Source organism: Eulemur rufifrons, chromosome 16 (genome assembly GCF_041146395.1).
Source record: "Eulemur rufifrons isolate Redbay chromosome 16, OSU_ERuf_1, whole genome shotgun sequence".
In the NCBI taxonomy this organism is placed as follows: domain Eukaryota; kingdom Metazoa; phylum Chordata; class Mammalia; order Primates; family Lemuridae; genus Eulemur; species Eulemur rufifrons.
This window is the reverse complement of record NC_090998.1, coordinates 49,627,475-49,647,825: the sequence shown is the minus strand read 5'-3', so window position 1 is coordinate 49,647,825 and position 20,351 is coordinate 49,627,475. Positions and strand designations below refer to the sequence as shown.

General features: G+C 37.5%; 1 protein-coding gene across 2 annotated transcripts in view; it reads right to left on the bottom strand.

The window, feature by feature from the left end:
- The window catches only part of SRGAP1 (SLIT-ROBO Rho GTPase activating protein 1), a 253,270-nt gene that overhangs the window by 21,271 nt on the left and 211,648 nt on the right, over window positions 1-20,351 (bottom strand). Inside the window, exons 12-16 of one of the 2 annotated variants that reach the window (XM_069489992.1) lie at window positions 18,468-18,570; window positions 14,744-14,804; window positions 14,515-14,592; window positions 12,264-12,398; window positions 615-720 (exon numbers count right to left, since the gene is read on the bottom strand). In XM_069489992.1, coding sequence (XP_069346093.1) covers window positions 615-720; window positions 12,264-12,398; window positions 14,515-14,592; window positions 14,744-14,804; window positions 18,468-18,570 — 483 coding nt within the window. Of the gene's footprint in view, window positions 1-614; window positions 721-12,263; window positions 12,399-14,514; window positions 14,593-14,743; window positions 14,805-17,926; window positions 17,961-18,467; window positions 18,571-20,351 lie in introns of both variants that reach the window. The other variant, XM_069489993.1, reaches the window with a different exon arrangement.

Below are 20,351 nucleotides of genomic sequence, written 5' to 3'. Positions count from 1 at the left end.
TTGAGGTTGCTGTGAGCTAGGCTGACGCCACGGCACTCACTCTAGCCGGGGCAACAGAGTGAGACTCTGTCTCAAAAAAAAAAAAAAAAAAAAAAAAGAAAATACTGTGGTGTTTTTAAGATTTCTATTACATTGTTTAAGAGAACACTTTAGAATTATTTTCTTTTTGACAAGTTCTCATTATGGTGAATTTGCAGATGTTTTTTGGATCTGTGTATAAGTTTCACCTATGATTTCTCTGTATCCCTGGCTATGACATTAAAAATCACAGACATTTTCTGCACTGAGCAGCCGGTTTACATCATTTTGACAAAAAAAATTCATGACATTCATTCTGGATGGAAGTTGGAGAAACACATATTTCACTGAAAAGTGTTATTTTTAGTAGTATTTGAATATTTTTGCTTTTATGGCCACAATTTCTGCATCTGGGGTAGAGCTTTCATCTATCGTACAATGACCTTGAGCTGCTGAGGAAAAATGTATCTTCAGTCTATATTCAATCATTTTCTCTTGAACTCCACTGATAAATGGAAACCAATGTACATTTTACAGGATCCAAGAACAAAGACGGAATTCAGATGGGTATTTTAGCAGAGCATTCGAGTACTTACTGATTGAGGAAGGCAAAGAGGTACCTCATCACTATAAGGACCGACCTGGGCAAGGTGAGGAGGAGTTTGCGGATGTGCAGCGCCCTCTCATAGAGATTATCTATTCCTACAGACAGAAGACGACATGGTCAGGGGCCTTTCACTTTCCACACTTACAGCAGAACACTGCAGTACACATATTACAGGTACACATCTGAACATAAACCTTTGCTCTTGGGGGAGATGTAATTGTAACCAACACAGTGAAGGAGTGATTGGCTTGGGTGTACCACTCCGACCCTCACTCTTTTCTCTGATTTTCATGGTATTGGTCTTGGCTTTGAGTAATTTAGAGTCTTCTAGATTTAAAAAATCATTTTTCCCTTGCTGCTTATTCTAAAATTTGCTTCTGATATGGTTTCAACTCCTTTCTGCTGCATGTTAACAAAAGTAGATTTCTGGGACACAGCACCCCTCCTCCAACCATTATCCATTAACTCATAATGGATAACTCATAATGGATAACAAACTCATATTTATTTGTTTATTCTATCATCCGGGCAATGTGCCATGTTTTGAATCTCTCTTTTCTCAAAACTACCATAGCATTTTATTTATATGATTTTTTTCACCTTGTGTTATATTATTTCATCAACTTTGTAAACAAATACCTTAGGACTGGGGTTCAAGCACTGAGTTAAGCATTAGGAATGCACAGTGATACAACTTCTACCCTCACAGAACGGACATCCTGGTGTTTACAGTTGTTTATTTCCTTATCCTGTCTTTCCTGTGGGATGGTGAGCTTCCTGATGAGAGGAGTACCTGGGACTTCCTAGTATTATTTTACCTCTTTACTAGGAATACAAATTGTCTAAAATGTCTCAATACTAAAGGGCTTATAAATAAGAACAAAAAGGTTACTGCTTTTATCCATTATTGGCATAATTATCTATATGTATTTTACAACACATTTTCACATTTGTTATCTAACTTTATGGGAATAACGACACCGTGGGATAGGTAAGGGCACACACTGCCATCCCCATTTAACAGATTAGGAAGATGTGACCTGGGTAAGTGGCCTACATTTCTGAAGTTTCCTACAGTTTCATATCATTATATTTGTTCTTAATTGCTCTTGAGATATTCATGCATCCTGCTTGAAAATTCTCAGTCCTTAGCTTCTGACACCACAGTCAACTGATTCTGCTAATTTTTTTTTTTTTAAACTTCTCCCACCCACAAATGTGGATATCCCTCAAAGATTTCTGCCTGGTTCTCTTCAGTGACAACCTCATCCAGTCTCAAGGTTATGAACATCACTTCTAAGACGGTATCTCTGCTTCATTCTTCTCCCTTATATAGAAGTCCTGTTTCTACCTCTGGCCATCTCACGGATAATTTCCTAATTTGAAGTCTTCTATTATTTCTAGCTTGGACCATCATAATACTCTTCTAACTCAGTTTCCCTTTCCAATGCCTCTTAAACCAGGAGTTCTTTACCTTTACTTGAATTCACCTGGGGAGTTTAAAAACGCTGATGCCTTTTATGCAGCCAAGGTTGATAACCCCTGCCTTAATTACTCATGCCAAGCTCATTTCCCTGGATTCCTGAGGGCCAACCCCAGCTGCTTTCCACCTATTATCAAATCTGGGCATTTTATTTTTCCCTCTGCACAGCTGAAAAGGTGTGAAAAATGTATTAGGAATATTCCTAACCACAAATGAGTTTGCAAAACAACCAATAATTTATCAGGATTCCTGGGAAAAAATCCTTCCATCCCTGCCTTTTAAGTATGCTACAGTTGGAACTCTAGCTCTGTCATCATTTGGAAAATGCAATTTCAGAAACTCTTTAACCAGAATATAAGTAAAACATCATCGTGCAATTAACATTCCTGTAGCATTTTTATTCTTTCAATATAAATATATAATTAATAATAGTGGGAAATAGTATGATATTAGTGATATTGAAGTGGATATACTATATTCTGCCTTTTTATTTGTGAAGTGTTTCAAAATGAAAAATACATAACACTATGAACAAGGCAGGTTAGGGTCACATCTATTGAGTATAAATACTTTGTTTAATACATTCTAGGCAATGGTCTTGATTTTTTTCTTAAAGAGGAAGATGCTTTTTTTTTTTTTTTTTAAAGTTATTAAACAGATGCATAAATTCACTCAGGTCACAAGAACTTAATAATTAAGTTAACAACATTTCAACCCAGTTCAGACCCAGAGTCCCAGTAGGATCAAAACATGTCCCAGAGTAAGCTGTTTATCTTCCATGACAACTTCGTGTGACACTTGGGAACCCACTTTGTACAGAGAAGGAAGACAAAATACCTACAGATGAAGTGATTTTCAAATTGAGAATTTAATGGGGAGGATTTTGTATCTATAAATACTATATATTTAGACAGAGCTAAAAGATTATCTCATATCAGAAATTCACTGGTTAAGTTTATTACCTGAAATAGCTGATTTTTTTTTAAAGTACGATGTTGTTGCTTTAAGTTAAAGAGTAAAAAGATGATTTAGCACACCTGTATCTAGAAAGTCCATCTCTAAAAATGGAAATTAAAAAAAGCCCTCAAAGGTAAAATTAAACATATTATGATCTGTTCTTCAGACAACAACAAAAAATTTCTGCCATTATTTATTGAGGATCTTGGATGTTTCAAGAGTTAAGTCTCTTGATTCTCCAAGCTAATCCTCACTTTAAAGTTAAAATCAATTATTAGGGACAGGATTTTAGCAATTTAAAGCTTTTGGGGTCCTAGAGTTAAAAACAAAAGCAAAGGAAAGGAAAAGAGGTAAAAGGAACCACTCTTACTACCTTACTGACAAATCACTCTGGAGGCTAGAAGAGGACACAGGCATTACTTACTTCTAAGAGGTTTAATCTTAATCTAAGATTCTCTTGTTTCTATTTCTCAGTTCTAAACTCACTCCCTTACCTCTGAAAGGCAGTTTCAAATTTTTATTTAAAAAGAATTGGGGAACAGATATTTGTACAATTTCATAGCAGCCAAAAGGTGGAAATAACCCAAACGTCCATTGACAGATGAGTGGACAGATAAAATGTAGTATATACATGCAACGAAATATTATTCAGCATTGAAAAGAAAGAAAATTCTGACACATGCTACGGCACAGATGAACTTTGAAGATACTATGCCGAGAAATAAGCCAGACACAAAAGGACAAGTAGCATAACGATTCTACTCATGCGAAGTACCTAGAATAGGGAAATTCACAGACAGAAAGTAAAATAGACGTTGTCAGGTCCTAAAGACCACATGGGGAGTTATTGTTTGATGGGTACAGAGTTTCTGTTTGGGAAGATGAAAAAGTCCTGGAAACGAATAGTGGTAATGGTTGCGTAACACCGTGAATGTACTTAATACCACTGAACTGTATACTTAATAATGGTTACAATGGTAAATTTCATGTCATATATATTTTACCACACATACAAAAAAAAAAAAAAAAAGAATTAAGGGGCCTGTGGGATGCAAATGAAAAATTTTAGGAGAGAAAAGAGTGATACCAAAAGACTAGATAAAATTATGTGAGGCAGACACACATTCTCTCCAACTACAGTACACATAAAGCAAAGCAAAACAGAATTGCTGGCGAACGTTCCTCAGGTAGCAGCAAGTCTCTCTGTCTCAAAGGCCTCAGACCATGATGGCTGTGAGCAGGACTCAGAATTTTACCTGCTTGGCCACTCAACAGGCTTGTAGCGTGCATCCTGCAAGGAGCTTTGCTCTGGGACAAATGACTCATTTACTCCCCTGAGTCCAGTTAGCGGGTTGAAATTTATGGTTGCTACTGACACTCTGATTAATGTGCATTCCTAGCTGGCTCTGAGTGTGGCAATTCATGGTCTTTCACAATTTTATGCTGGATGAGAAGATAGATCTTTTCTTCCTCTCAGAAAAGTTGTCAGGGAGGAAAACCAGTATTTCATTTGGATTTCTTTTAAGCTGTGCTCTGTTTCCGTAATTCAAGAGCTCATGTAATTAGGTAGAAGTGGCACTCATCCAGCCTTGATCACATGCTCAAAGCTCCCTAGGCTAATGTTCTTTTCTCAGCAAGGCAAGGCTCTCATGGTGGCGTCCCAGCTTCCCAGCCATGGGGCTTTGACAGCTCCGTGTAAATGCATGTGAAAAATTCACCACAAAAACACAAGTTACTTCAGAAAATAGCAATAAGTTCAAATGACCACTACTATGAAAATGCCCGTTCTTCTGTGGCTCTATTTGCAAAAGTAATTGTCTGCCAGAAAACAAATAATAAATCACAAGATGCAAATTTATCCTTAGGTATAAGACAAGGAAGGAAATTCCTTGGTGGCCACATTTAGAAACTGTTTATTTAACAGCGGGCACACAAATATTTCTGAGCTCCATAGCCCAGCGAGCAGCATTCAAGGTGAATGTACCAGCCCTACGGCATTTTTAGGTTCACTTTAACAATACCATGGTGTTAATTGCGTGTGTGATAGTGTATGTGCATGAATGAAAGGGAAAGAAAAACTGAGGATGTTCCAGTACATTTGGATGGATCTTAGCCCAGCCTTGAGATGAATTACCTGTTGCCCTTCTAAAGTAAGAACTGAAATGCTTGGAAATCTCTGTAATTAACTGTACATAAACTGACTTCTGTGAATTAAACCATTCTTTTCTCTCCTTATTAAATAACAGCACTATAGAAATAAACACATAAATGTTTCTTCTTCTACTGAATTATTATATTGAGGTTGGTAAAGAAACTGTGTCTTAGCCTATAGAGCTTTACCTATTCAGTTCAGACACTCAGTCTGTTAAATATTTTTAAGGATAAAATAAATTGTAAGAACATTATTACAAGGCATTAAACAGGAATTTAGAGTTAAGAGAGAAAACCACCATTGTAGGTCAATAAAACTGAAAGAATTTTTAACAACAAAACATACATTAGATCACCAGGGAAAGAGTTCAGAAGCTTTTTTCATGAAACAATGAAAATGGGCAAATAGATTTATGTACTAAGAGGTTCATCAAAGTATTTGGTATAATTGAAAAATCACTGGAAACAATCCAAAAGTCTAAAACTAGCTTATTTGTTACATAAAATGGAAATCATTATATGGTTGCTAAAAGCTATATTTTGAAAATATATACTTATATGGGAAAATGTTAATAATATAATTAAGCTTAAAAAGTCATTTATAAAGAGCCAGTATGGCATGATATAATTTTTTACAACAGCTTTATTGACATATAATTCATATACCACATAACTTACCCATTTACATTGTACAATTCAATTATTTTTGGTGTAGAGTTGTGCAACATCACCTCAATCAATTTTATTTTATCTTATTTTTATTAATTCCTCTTGGAGACTTGATCAATCAATTTTAGAACATTTTCATCAACTTAAAAAGAAACCTCATATCCATTAACAGTAAATTGGTATGATACAATTTTTATTAAAAGTACACAGGAGTGGTATATCCATAAAATGGAATATTATTTGGCAATCAAAGGAAATGAAGTACTGATACATATGACAACATGGATGATCCTGAAAAACATTATGCTAAGTGAAAAGCAGTCACAAAACATCACATATTGTATAATTCCATTTATATGAAGTGGCCAAAGGCCAGGTGGGTGTGGTGGCTCACACCTGTAATCGTAGCACTTTGGGAAGTCAAAGGGGGAGGATCACTTGAGGCCAGGAGTTCAAGACTAGCCTGGGAAACATAGTGAAACCCCCATCTCTACAAAAAAAAAAAAAAAAAAAAAAAAAAAAATTAGTGGTGTGTGTACCTGTAGTCCCAGGAACCTGGGAGGGTGAGGCAGAAGGATCACTTGAGCCCAGGAGTTCAAGGTTACAGTGAGCTATGATCACACCAGTTGGGCAACAGAGTGAGACTCTGCCTCTTAAATAAAAAGAAAGAAAGAGAAAAAGAAAGATATGGCCAGAATAGGCAAATCTATAGACAGAAAGTAGATTAGTGGTTGCCTAGGGCATGGGGTGGTGTTGGTTATGGGTAAATGGGAAGTGACTGCTAATGTTTGCTAATTGGAGTTTCTTTTGGGGGTAAAAAAAATGTTCTAAAACTGATTACGTTGATAGTTGCACACTCCTGTGACTATACTAAAAACCATTGAATTGTACTCTTTAATGGATGAATTATATAGTATGAGAAATACATCTCAATAAAGCTGCTAAGTTTATTTTATAATTTTACATTTATAATTTTTCTACAGTGACCACATATTAATTGTACAATAAACAATTATTTTTAAAATGCACTGATGCCTATTTGATGATTTTAAGTAATTACTGTTACTTTTTTAGGGTACAATAATGGTATTATGATTATGTTGTATATTAATATACAACATAATATTTGCTGTTTGTTATATACAAAATGCGTATATATTATCACCATTGGCTCTCTCTGGGGAGTGGTATTATGGGGAATAGTATTTTATTCACTGTTCTTTTGTCTATTTTTCAAGTACTCTAAAATAATTATATGTTAGTTTTATAATAGAAAAAATGCCTCCCTAAAAAAACTTGCCTCATATCCAAGTAGTCACCTAAATAATAATGCATAATGCAAAATGAAGTGCAAATGTTTCATCTGGGCTCACAGCATCGAGGCAGCCAGGAAAAACCATGAATTACTTGAGTGGCTCTTCTAGAACAACTCTCTTGAACTTACGCCCTAGGGAATCTCAAAGCCATAGTACATGAACATTCTAGAAGCTGCCCAGACTTTGTGGGTATAGCCTGGAGCATTCACAAAACCAGTCATAAAGTGGATGGTTTAAAAAAAAAAAAAAACAACCCCACAAAAAACCAAAGCAACTCTTGGGTGAGAAACTGAGAAACTATCAAGTTTGTTATTTCAAATTTATATTGCATTTGATTTCACCATGTCTTCATTCAGATAAGTAATTTTTTAAAAGAAAGTTATAGTAAATTGGGGAACGAATAGCACAAATTTAAAAATAAAGAATGCTAAGATAAATTCCCTTTTACTACTTACATTTGTAAGCTCCCAAAGAATGTGGTCATTTAGGGGTGTGAAGCACAAACATGGCCAGATAGTAACGCCCCACACAAAAAAAACTTTCCCCAATCCAAAAATAGGTAAGCAAAAAGTAGTGGGGACTCCAGAGACTTACGTAAACTCTTAGAAAAGATGAAGTTTTTCTATATGAAATAACTGTCACATGAAATTACCTTAATAGAGAAAAACCCAATGATGGCAATGCTACAAGATGACAAGGGTAAAAACAGTCTATCACTCAGGTCTTTCTTTCCCCTTAAATTTCTGAACCTTTATCATATACTAACTTATACTGCATTTACTTGTAAATATCTTATCTTTCCTGCTATATTTTATGCCTCTTAAATGCAAGAATCAAGTCTTTGAATCCTCAGAAAGTTTTGCACATTATAGGCAATTAATCAACATGGTTCAAATCATCAAAAGTTTGTAATGATGTATTACGCTATTCTCAAAGAATTTCTTGAAAATCTAGGAAAAATGCAGCTACATCATGGTCACGTTGGTAAAAGAAAATGCTTGCCTAGAGATAAATTAATAATATTCTGGAATCCTCTCTTTTTCAAGAGGTTAGATGCTAGGGGAAAAGGGGTTGTTATATAAAGAGGTTGTTAGTGCCAATATGTGTTCTTTTTTTTTTTTTTTTTTTTGAGACAGAGTCTCACTCTGTTGCCCAGGCTAGAGTGAGTGCCGACCAATATGTGTTCTTGAAAAACCTCCTATTCTGCAAAACTGTGCACTAACAATAACAAGACTTTGGGGGAAAATAGAATTGGGGCAGACTGCTCAACATTTATGAAACTTTGTAACTAGAGCACTAACAAAAACATTAACAATCCTATTCAAAATACTAGCACAATTAAATCTGCACTGGCACGTGCACCTCGCATCCTTTGCGGTCTTAAACCCCAGGGCTCCTGCTGCTTCCTTCAAGACGTAGGTCCTAGAGGGCATTCATTTCCAATAGAGACCATTTTCATCAGAATTAATCCAAGATTACTAATCCATTGACTTTCATTAATCTATTATTTTAATACACGGGTAAGTGTTTTTGCAGCTTCTTCATTTGCACTTGAGCACTGCAGGTATCGCTTGCATGAATGAAAGATACTCTGTGGATTTTCTGTTTTTTTCCTTACAGTTTACATACTTGGTAAACCTGACTCTAATTGTGAGAAATCTTGACCTTGATTGTTACAAAGCATTTAATGTTCTGGGAAAAATCATGTTGGAACCAGTATAATTTCTGGGTTACACTAATATTTCTAAATGCATGTGAAATATTTATGTCAAAGAAACTCATGTTTAGCAGAACAGACAAAATTAGTAAGTAACCCAGGTATTGGCACGTGTGACTTGAGTTTATAGTAGGGGTAGTTGTAATAGTAGCAATGGTGACAGCCAGCAACGCTTCTTGAGGCTTACTATGCCAGGCATGGTGTTAAACCCTCTATATGGATTATCTCTTTTATTCTTCACACATGCAAGTAGGTGAAGAAATGGCTATTTAATAAGATTAAGCACTAATCTTCACTCACGTTTACAAAGTTGGTACATGGCAAAGCTAGGATTTGAACCTAGATCTTTCTGACTCTATGGCCTCAGTCATTAATAACCACAATGAAATAATATTTTTTATCTCATGCAAGTGTGAAAGGATTCTATAATGGTAACTGACAGGGTGACTCAAGGCTCTTTATCCAACTGGTACATATAAATGTTAAAGCTGATATGGTGTATGGACCTAGAAAACCACTAAGCATTGTAGAGTACTTATTATTTTTCCAGACTTCAGCTTTCTGGCTAGGATTTGAGGGAAATCTTTGGACATGGCCAAAGAAGAATTCCAGAAGTGAGACACTTCCTTTACAGTTCTTTCCAGCTGGGTCACAGGTTCATTGCGATGACTCAGGCTATGCGAGGGCCTTGGAATGGACATGCAGGCAGACTTCGAAATTCCACACGGGACATCTGACTGGGGCGTGGGGGGAGGATTAAGACCAGGGAATTCATACCCAACTACAGCCAGGACTTTAGGTGCGGATGCCAACAAAAGAAATTGTGGTGAAATCTTGACTCTTCATTTCATTTCGATTCACTTTAACTTGCTATGTGCCTGGAATTAACTATGCTAAGTGTGAGGGCTTCAAAACTGAATAATCCATCGAGACCTCACAGGCCTGTGGAGCTAACTGCAGGCCTTTCATCGAGCATACTCTGTGCCAGGCACTCTTCTTGGCACTTCATATGTATTAACTCATTTAACTCTCACAACCCTATAATGTACGGACTAATGTTCTCCCTATTTTATAGATGAGGAAACCGAGGTGCAGAGAGCTTAAGAAACTCACCTAAGGTCATGTAGCAGATAAGGTATCGATATACCCAGGAGAATATTATTAATAGTAGAGGAGAAAGTGATTAATCCTGGGGAGGACGGTGTTCTGGGAGGAGGGCCAGCTCAGCAAAGCCTTCCTAGCAGATGTCCAATGGCTATCAGGGGCAGCAGGGGGAACAGCACGGGCAAAGGCACAGAGGTGGGACATGGCCTGGCTTGCGTACAGTCTGCTATTGTGAAATAGACAGTAGACAGGAGAAGGTCACAGGAGATGACTGCACAGCAGCAGGAAGAGAACAGATAGAGGAAGAATTCAATTCTATGAATTGGCCGTTATCAAGGAGTTTGTTTTTATGTGGGAAATATTGAAATAGGTTTTAAAGAGGGGAGAAAGCAAGTAACCCAATTTTCTTTTTTGGATCTAGCGGCTGTGTGGAAAATGAAATTATGTGGGCCCAGGTTGGGGGGTGGGGAGGGCAAAGTGGGGGATGGAAGGCAAAACCTAGAAGTGGAGACCATTTAAGAGACCATAACAATAGTCCCAGTGAGAAACCAAGGTGATGGGGGTGGGGAAGGAGGGATGAGTAGTGAGATTTTTTTGCAGCCAAGTCAATAGGACTCGCTGATTCAGGTAGGGGGAAAGGGGACTGGGGGGAGGTTTCTTCATCAGAAGTAAAGATTGATATTATACCACAGAACCTAAGGAGACATGACAACTAAATGTAGTGTGGTATTCTGGAACAGAGAAAGGACATTAGGGGAAAAAATAAGGAAATATGAATAAATGATGGACTTCAGTTAATAATAATGTATCAATATTGGTTCATTAATTATAGCAAATGTACCACACTGATGTAAGATGATCTTAATATGGGAAATTGGAGGGGGAAAGACTTTTTGTACTATTTGTGAACTTTTTCTACAGGTCTAAAACTATTCTAAAAAATAAAGTCGGCCAGTGTGGTGGCTCACACCTGTAATCCTAGCACTTTGGGAGGCTGAGGTGGGAGGATCACTTGAGGCCAGGAGTTCAAGACCAGCCTGGGCAACATAGAAAGACCCCATCTCTACAAAAACAAAAAAAATTAGCTGGGCATGGTGGTACACGCTGGTGTCGCAGCTACTCAGGAGGTTGGGGTGGAGGATTGCTTGAGCACAGGAGTTTGAGGTTGTAGTGAGCTATGATTATGCCACTGCGCTCTAGCCCAGGCCACAGAGCAAGACCCTGTCTCTAAATAAATGAATAAATAAATAAACAATTATAGTTGGGGACTTTTACACTATTCTTTCAACAATTGATAGAACTAGACAGAAATCAGCAAGGATGTAGAAGAATTCAACACCATCAGCCAAGTGTATTTAATCAATATCTATAGAATACTCCACACGACAATAGCAGAATACACATTCTTTTCAAGCACCCACAGATCATATACCAAGATCATATGCCATATCTTCAGTCATAAAACAAACCTGAACAATTGAATAATTGAAAAAAATAAAGATTGATCCTTATGAAGCTATGTGATTGAAGTCAGCTCTAGACTCTTGCCTGGGAACTTCAACTTAAAGGGGCACTGCACTTTAGATGCATGATTGCCTTTAATAACTAATTCTTGGTATCATTATTTTCACCTTTCTTTGTATAGGGTCGAAAGCCCCCACTGAAGTAAACAGGATTGTTTACTTTGCTGATGATGATTGGTTTCATAATATATCACACACGATCCCCAATCCCAGAGCAGCTCTGCCTATTAGCTTGGGATGCCCATTGACAGATAATTACCACCTGGTGTTTCTGCCTTGTAATAATGTTCTTTTATCTCACTTTACCTTACTCCTTGAAATAACATCCAAAGATAGATATATTACTCCACTCCTAAAACTGGTTGAGAGGACCAAGAGGCAAAGCCAAGAAAAGGTTACGTTTCCCAGCTTACAGCTTTCTCCTCTCCCTTAGGCGGTTGGCACCTGCCTTTCTGCTTTATTCCAGCCATAAGTGGGAAGCTCCTGGCTCTTGGAGCCTAGAGGATGTTCAGGAGTAAAGCCCACTCAGCTACGGGCGCGGCCACAGCTGGGCGGATGACTCGAGGTGGTTCCAGAAAGAAAACAAATGGTCTCAGAAATTTGGTGGTAATGAGGTAACGGTGGGGTGAGGGTGTGCGGAGGGGGCCAATGCCTTTTCCAGGAAGTTGGTTAGTGAAACAATTCTGGTGGGAAAAGACTTAAAAAAAAATCCACTTACTGATACAAGAAATCAGATCATTAAATCTTTCCTTAGGAAAGAGGGGGTTTTCTAGCCCACGGAAATAGAGCTTTAGAACGCCAGCAACTGAATTAATGTCATGGTTACTCTGGTCGTCAGCCAAAGGATTTTCACCTAAACAAACAAAAAAAAAATTAGTTACATGTATAGTGCTTCTCTTCTTTCCTCTGAGCAAAAATACGTTTCTAGATACACACTCATTGCTATATATACATGTATCTTTTAATTATGCTTTATGAAAAATTATATGGTACTAAAATTAAAATAATTGGTTCAGATATCCCACCCCATGATTAACCTAAAAACAGTTGGCTAAAATAAAGCTTTTTTTAAATCTTATGCTACCAAATAATCCCTTACAAGTTGCCCAAATCTTAAAATAAAATATTGTGGGATTTATAATTTTACCAAACTTTTTTTTTTTAAGCGGAAATCTGTAATCTTAGTTTGACATAAATTCAAAAATTACATTCTGTGTTTCTTATCCTACTGGGGAAAAGACACACTATAAGTCTGTCTGGCTATGCTATATGGGTCAGCAAAATTTATCAGAAATTTCATAGACTCCACCTAATTGTGAACATCCATAATTAAATAAGTAGGTGTTTCCCAAAGTGGCATGGTGGTACATTTGAAAGCCTTCTTGAGCAGTGGGAGACTCTGAAATCAGATGGAGGACTTTGAAAATGTACCCTTTGTGTTGCCTAGGAGTTTGTATATAAAGCAGAAATTTTAAAAATATGTCACAAATATAAAATTATATTGTTCTTTATGGCAGGCAGTTTTAAAATATTAGGTAACTAGTCTGGCTAGTCCACTTCCCCGAGAATTAAATTGAGATGAAATCCGTAAGAAGTTCAATATCATATGTAGCCTTAAATCAAGCTCCATTTTTTTATTCACAGGTCAATTCTTCCCTTCCAAAGTTCACAAAAAGTGTGCAATGCATTTTAACATATTTTTTTGCCTCTTGGGGCAATTTATTTTCATGGACCTATTGTTCCTTTTTCTCTGCTCCTAGGGCAGGAAATCACTGAACATGAATTTACTAGAATTTTTTTGTTTGCCCACTGTAAGAAAACCTCATCCAAACAGATCACAAAAAAATAAATACCAGAGGAATCTCCAAGGAAAAATAATAGCACATTTTGCCTGTGGTGGCTGGCACAGGAACCTGATACTTTACCACATTGCAACTTATCACCCTGACTCTGGTCAACGTAAGAGACTTGGCACATGTGGCTATTGGTGGGAGGCTGCTCTGCTCCACACATCGTATCCTTCACAGAACTTGGAACAAGAAAATACAATGTGGCCCCAAGTTCACCTCTTCAACCAAGGCTTCACATTTTAAAGGCTCTATGCCAAGTCTGGGCCAGGGGAAATGGGACAGAGAGAGAGAGAGAGAGAGAGAGAGAGAAGGTGGTAGCTCCAAATCCATTCGAGGATCACTCTGGTTTCTCACCTTGACCTCCAAGCAGAGGAAGGAAGATACAGATGCATCCAGAAGTAGGTGCAATAGAAATCATCACAACTGGAGAGCATTAATAGCTAATAGGTATCATTAAAAAGTCACGCATTTTCATGGATGATACCTAGTCCTCACAACACTCTTGCAATTTTGCAGGTGAGGAAACTGAGGCCAAATAGGAATTGAATTACTTAATCAAATCACACAATTAGTAAATCAGAGTTTGATTTGATTCTAGGTCTGCCTGATGCTAAACACTGTGGTTTTGCTAAACATAACTAGTTAACAGTTTAGTAAAAGGTATTTGACAGCAAATATGAATAAGAGTAAGGCACCAACTAGGGTCACAGGGAAGGGGGCTGGGGATGGTAATAAGAAGAAGGAAAAGAGCTCCCCCCAGCAAGAGCAGCTGGGCGGCTGGGAGCAGCTGCCTCCCACATCGGCTATGTAGGCCCACGGCTGCCCCTGCCCCCTTTTAGGACCCCAGCAGGCACCACCTTTGATACACATGCAGCAGATTATCAACATCAGTTTCAAGCCAGGACACAAAGCTCGTATGCTTTTATATTGTTAATAGCAAAGAGTTATGATTTGGGCCTCATCTCTCAGCTGTTCTGAATAGATTCTTACCTTAGCATCCACAGTGAAGTAAATGCAAAGAGAAGGGTACTGAGGATATGCAGAATGAGGGCCACTTCGGTCTACAGGACATGATGACTTTTTAACATGGTTTGCTTATAGGTATAGACATGCAATTACCTCTCTCAAATGAATTTTTAATGTCATTGACTTCCACCTGGGAACCAGACACTCTGAAAATCCCCTGATGCTGAAGACCTAAAGAGGACAGAAGAGACAGAGGATGAAAAACCCCCTTCACATCCTCTAGGTCCCCTTTTTCTCAGGAATTAAATGCAGAAAGAGATGTTTACTAAAACACCTCTAGTGATTTTTTTTTTTTATAGGAATTCTGTAGTTTATGGCTTACCATAGAGATTGATGAACCGAATACAGCTTTCCACAATGAGGGGGATAACCTGTCCTGAGTCCTGGGTAAAGAGATGGAAACCAGTTAACCTCAAAGGAGGGGTATAAATCCCACACAATAATAAAGCTCACAGTTTACTGGTAATTAAAGACTGATTTTTACCCTTTTAGATGATCATTTCTGAATCTACCCCCTCTAAATCCTCCATAAGGCAAAAAAAAAAAAAAAAAAAAAAAAAGTGAAAGAATTTATATTTCAACAAAGGTATATTTCAGTTCTGGAGCAAACCAATAAAATACTTTTAAGGCAATCCTGTTTCAACTTACTCTGCTGTGCCTAAAGATGTCAAATAGTAATCCATCTTTTTAACTTATATTTAGGCTCACATGCCAAAATGAATAAATGAATAACTAATTTTTGGAAAGCTTATTTATATAAGTGGGATGGACTTAAAAGAGATTATAACACAGGGATATAATCATAGCATCTAACAGCTGATTGGTTGTACTAGTCACTTAAGACAACCTTTCAGCCATCTCACCATCCTCTCCACAACATCCCTGAGAGTCTACCACCTAGGTGGCGACAGTCTATATCTATTTATGTCTGTAGAGGCATGATATGAGAATTGTTTCATAGGTAATTAAAACGTGTCATGTATTTAGTTTGCATCAGAACTTACTCATCCTTATAGACTTATTTTTTCATGTTTTAAGGAAAAAGAACAAGGTTGCACAAATGTACATCCCATTAGATCTCGTTTCCTTAGGAAGGAACATTTGCTGGCCTTCCTCCTCTACATCTTGTAGAATAGCCACTGCCCTCTACAGAACAAATGTAAATTCTGGGAATGCTTTCAAACATGTGTAGGATGACAAATGAGATGAAGGAGCTGCTGAGGTCACAGATAAATATGTATCAATGCCATGCACTCTATGGAGTTAAAGAAGGTTACTGACTATGGAATTATTTTTCATGTGCTTTTAAGACTCTGCTCTTTCAGGTATTAGATCTTTGAAAAAAAAAACATGGGGTTTCAAAATGGTTAGCTGACATCAGGTATTAATTCATGAGGAGTTTTATTCTGAAACACAAGAAGAACCTGGTTGTCTTAATATATTAGAACAATTCAGAACTCACTAACCTTTCCAATTAAGCAGCAGGGGAAGGATTGGGAATATGCAGTTCAGCAATTTAAACTCCTTACTATTCCTAGAATGGGTAATACACTTCTTAAGGAATAGCTTTATTTTAGCTTTTAAGACAATCTAATCAGTGTATAAACCGGTTAATGGCTCAATTACTTCTGGAGCCTGTATTAAGTTTCTCTAATTAGTTAATTTGTTTTAGGAGCATAAATTTTATTAATTTCTTAAAGAAGAGTCTTAAGAATAAAAACACATTTTAGTGTGGAAGAATTGGCTCAAGAACAGCCATGTAATTACATCAAAACTTATTGATTCTGTGAGAGGATTTTTCTTTAAGATACACGTGTGTTTTAGGGGAAGAAAACTTTATAGGAACGAATCATGTAACACTGTAATCTAAAAAAGCAACAAAATATTTACATGTAAGTGATAAAAGGAGAGTATTAGTTTACATCTCTGCTGAACTTAGTATTAAAACAAAGAAAAACAAAGAGAATACAAGGTTATTAAAAGGAAAATGTTTGCACTAAGCAAGTTCTAAATAAAAATGTCTTGGGCTTTCCTATTATTTAAAAAATATTTTTGTCTTTACATTTACTTCTGTAATTTCACATCTTTTAGCTATTATCAGCATTTCATTCATATAAAGTGAGTTTTGGAATCGAAAAGTAACAAGAGTGTGTGTTTTAATTTAATTTTATGGGTGCCGGATATTCAGGTAGAAAATATTTTACAAGTAAAACAACGGGCTGCACGCTACCTACCATTCAAAGCAATACCTTTGTGTCTCGGTTTCTCTGTGAGAAAAAGGGAAAATGGTTTTGCTCTTGCTGTCTCAGTGATATTGTGGTCAAGCACTTTTCACAAGTGTAAAGAGAGCCCTCCGCGTTACTGCTGTTACCAAAGATCCTTCACCGTGCAAGCTGGGATGGTGCAGAGCTCATCTAAGTGAATTTGCCATGATAACTGGTTTATTTCTTCTTTAGTACCTCAATTTGGTTTCCTTTAACTGCTCTTAATGAAAAAAATTTTAAAAATATAATATGAGCTTTCCTATCATTTTAAGCAGCCATTCTCGTACTGCATTATCAAATATAACAGAATCTTACATCTGCCTTTTGGAGTTTTTCTATGTTCTCTTTTCCTGCCATGCCATCAGCTGCACATCTCAGTGCTTTCATTTTATCGTTCCTCTCTCTCCATCTAATTTGTCCCTGCTTATAAGCCATGTGCTGGGAAACTACATAATCAAATTTCACAACAATATTATATTAAATTAGAGTCAATAAGGCTCTTCTGGGTTTAAGGCTTAAGGCAGTGGATTTGTGATGGCTATTTAGGTTGTCCGGTGGCTTTTCACTTAATTCCAGGATTAGGGCTCATTTTTAAGGCTGCCTGAGTTTTCTAATCTATCTGTCTATGTATGTATGTATGCATGTATCTCCCTGTCCACATACATGCCACATGCACACACGCATACACATACTTATTTTTAAAGTATTAGTGCACACATTCAATAAACATCTGTCTTTAAAGAAAGTAAGGCATCTGTAACATATCATTAGGGGAGGTTATTAATGATGTGGTTCCCCACAAAAATTTAGTCTTCAGAAACACTGCAGCCAGGTCATAAAATGTGAACTACAAAGAAGAAAGAAAGCCCTTTTCTTTTTTGTATAATTTACACCACGGTCTATAATCTGGTATGAAATGTGTATTGGGTATTTGACATTGACTTTCCTTAATAAAAGCCCTTGATCAAATTTGATACATTTGCCAAACACATAATGTAAAAACTAAAAATTTAATCTATATATTCTTCCTAGAGAAGACTATTCCTTTCAAATTAGTGTTTGATTTCTGTAGTTTCTCTCTAGGTAAAGCCTATTTATACCCCTGTTTAATTTCCAACTGCAAACATTTTTCTTTTAAAGACCTTAAAAATCTAAGTAAAGCCAAGCATGAGCTGAACATGACTTGAAAGTGATACCAACAGCGAAAGAGGCTGTGCCCTCATGTCCCTCTAGCACTATACCTGATGTCTCGTGTGCGAATTCCTTCGTCCTCGGCTAGAAGCATTATCAGAAATATAGGATGAAAAAGAAGACAGAGAGTAAACACAGCAGAGATACAAGATATAGACTACAGGGTCTTACAATTTATCCAATATAATGAATTCCTCAAGTCATGGGAAATAAAAACTCTTGCTGTGCTTCAAAGTTAGCCTAATGAATGGAATTTAAAATATTTTGTGCCATCTCATTTGCATGAGTAAAAATAAACCATTTTATCAGGTTGGTCTGTTCCTTTTTGTACAAATTATGGCTTTAAAAAAAATAAAGAGGGCTTTCTCTTTTGCCCACATAATAACACCCACATTTATTCCCTCTTCTGAAGGCACTCAAACCCAAATATTCTTTCCTCTCTGACTTCAGGAAATATTATATTGATTTTCTGGGAAAGCAAAGAGCCCCAGGACAGACTTGGACATAATGACCTCCCTCCTTTTATGAGAGGCTGAGACCATTATAGTGAGAAGCGTGGAGATCAGCCACCCAGATGGCTGGTGCCAGTACCTTGACGAATGTTTCCAAATCCCCATTAAACAACTTAGCATTATACTGTGAGCGGGGTCTGGACTTCCTGTGTTTCTGGGGCTTAGGGGGAACATTTGGAGGCCTAAGGGAAGGGAATATAATTACTGAGCATGGCAGAAATCAAACAATAAATGAAATACCCATAGGTCACATCAAAATTACAAAACACAGGAATCTTAGGTATCCCCACCCCTGCCCATAGGGAAAAACAGTCCCTCCCCTTTCCCATTCATTCACTTTTACTTATGTATCAAAAAACACACAAGCTATTTACTCACACTACAGTTTTCCTATATGTAATAGCTGACGTTTGTTTGTTTGCTGGTTTGTTTAAAAATGGTTTAAGCATCACCAAATGGAATTGTGAGCTATTTGGCCAAATGTTACAAAGCAGGGTTCTTGTTACTTGGTTTATGAGTCACATAGTAAGACACCACCAGTGATAAAAATTAGGGCTCTTTCAGATCCCCAAATGAGAAATTAAATATAATATTTTTAGTTGTCACGTAATTCTTCAATGCAAGTAACATCACATCCATTCAATACCTCTCAGGTATTAGTGGGATTTTATTTTATGCAAAAGTAACTATTAATGGGTCACAAGTGAAAAAAATAAAACTTTGGTTTCAATGTTATTTCTGATGGGCGGGATACTGGCTCACATGAATTATTTTTTCTTTGAACAAACTATCCCACCGCCCAAATATTTGTAGAGCAAGACACGATCATTTATGCTGTTCTGGACTCTTCATCTCCAGTGTCTGTTTGCTTTGGTGAACAAGCCCACCTCTCTGCCATATGCACATCCAGTGCACCGTGTACTGTATTCGGAATCCCTGCATCACCTTGTACTGTAACTGCAGAGAGGGAACCTCTTCTGCTCTCCCCTGGAGTGGAAAGACGGCCAGGATTACCTGACTTAACTTCTCCAACTCTGCTGACTGGGATACATGGAAGGAGAGCCCTGAGACCTCTCCCTGGAGGTTCCAATTTAAATTCTTTCTAAGTGCAAGGCTTATATGAGGATACACACCACACTTGGGAATCATGTGAAACACTTCATTAAGCTGCAGACTCTCTAGGAAAAATTACCTTTTTAGTTTATTTAGCTCAATTTCAGAACGTCCAGTTGAGAAACAAAACCCCAAGAATTCATGTGGAAGCCCCACTAACTTCATAAGATATTACCACGGCAATCAAGAGATGGGGGGGATCAAACTGCCTGATACCGCCTTCCACAGCTAAATTCTAAGAATCTCCCAGCAGATGGGCTCATGTGACTAACGGGGCGTATAGCAAGCAGCACCTGAAGTCCTATGGTGCTTGAGAAGTTAAAAGGAGCCTTTGCAAGTATCTAGAAGCAAACATGGAAATTTCTACCAGGCAGCAAGCACCTCATGTCCTGCTACACCTGAAGTTTCTGAAATCTCTCTCTTTTTTTTTTTTTGAGACAGTGTCTCACTCTGTTGCCCGGACTAGAGTGCTGTGGCATCAGCCTAGCTCACAGCAACCTCAAACTCCTGGGCTCAAGCAATCCTCCTGCCTCAGCCTCCCAAGTAGCTGGGACTACAGGCATGTGCCACCATGCCTGGCTAATTTTTTCTATATATATTTTTAGCTGTCCATATAATTTGTTTCTATTTTTAGTAGCTCTGAGCTCTTGCTCAGGCTGGTCTTGAACTCCTGAGCTCAAACAATCCACCCGCCTCGGCCTCCCAAAGTGCTAAGGTTACAGGCGTGAGCCACCGCACCCAGCCTTGAAATCTGTTTTATACACCAAATTCTGTGCCATCCATGAAGGAAGCAATCTGGTAGGTGTAAAAAACAAAGCAACTAACCACCAAAGAGTTTAACCATATGTGC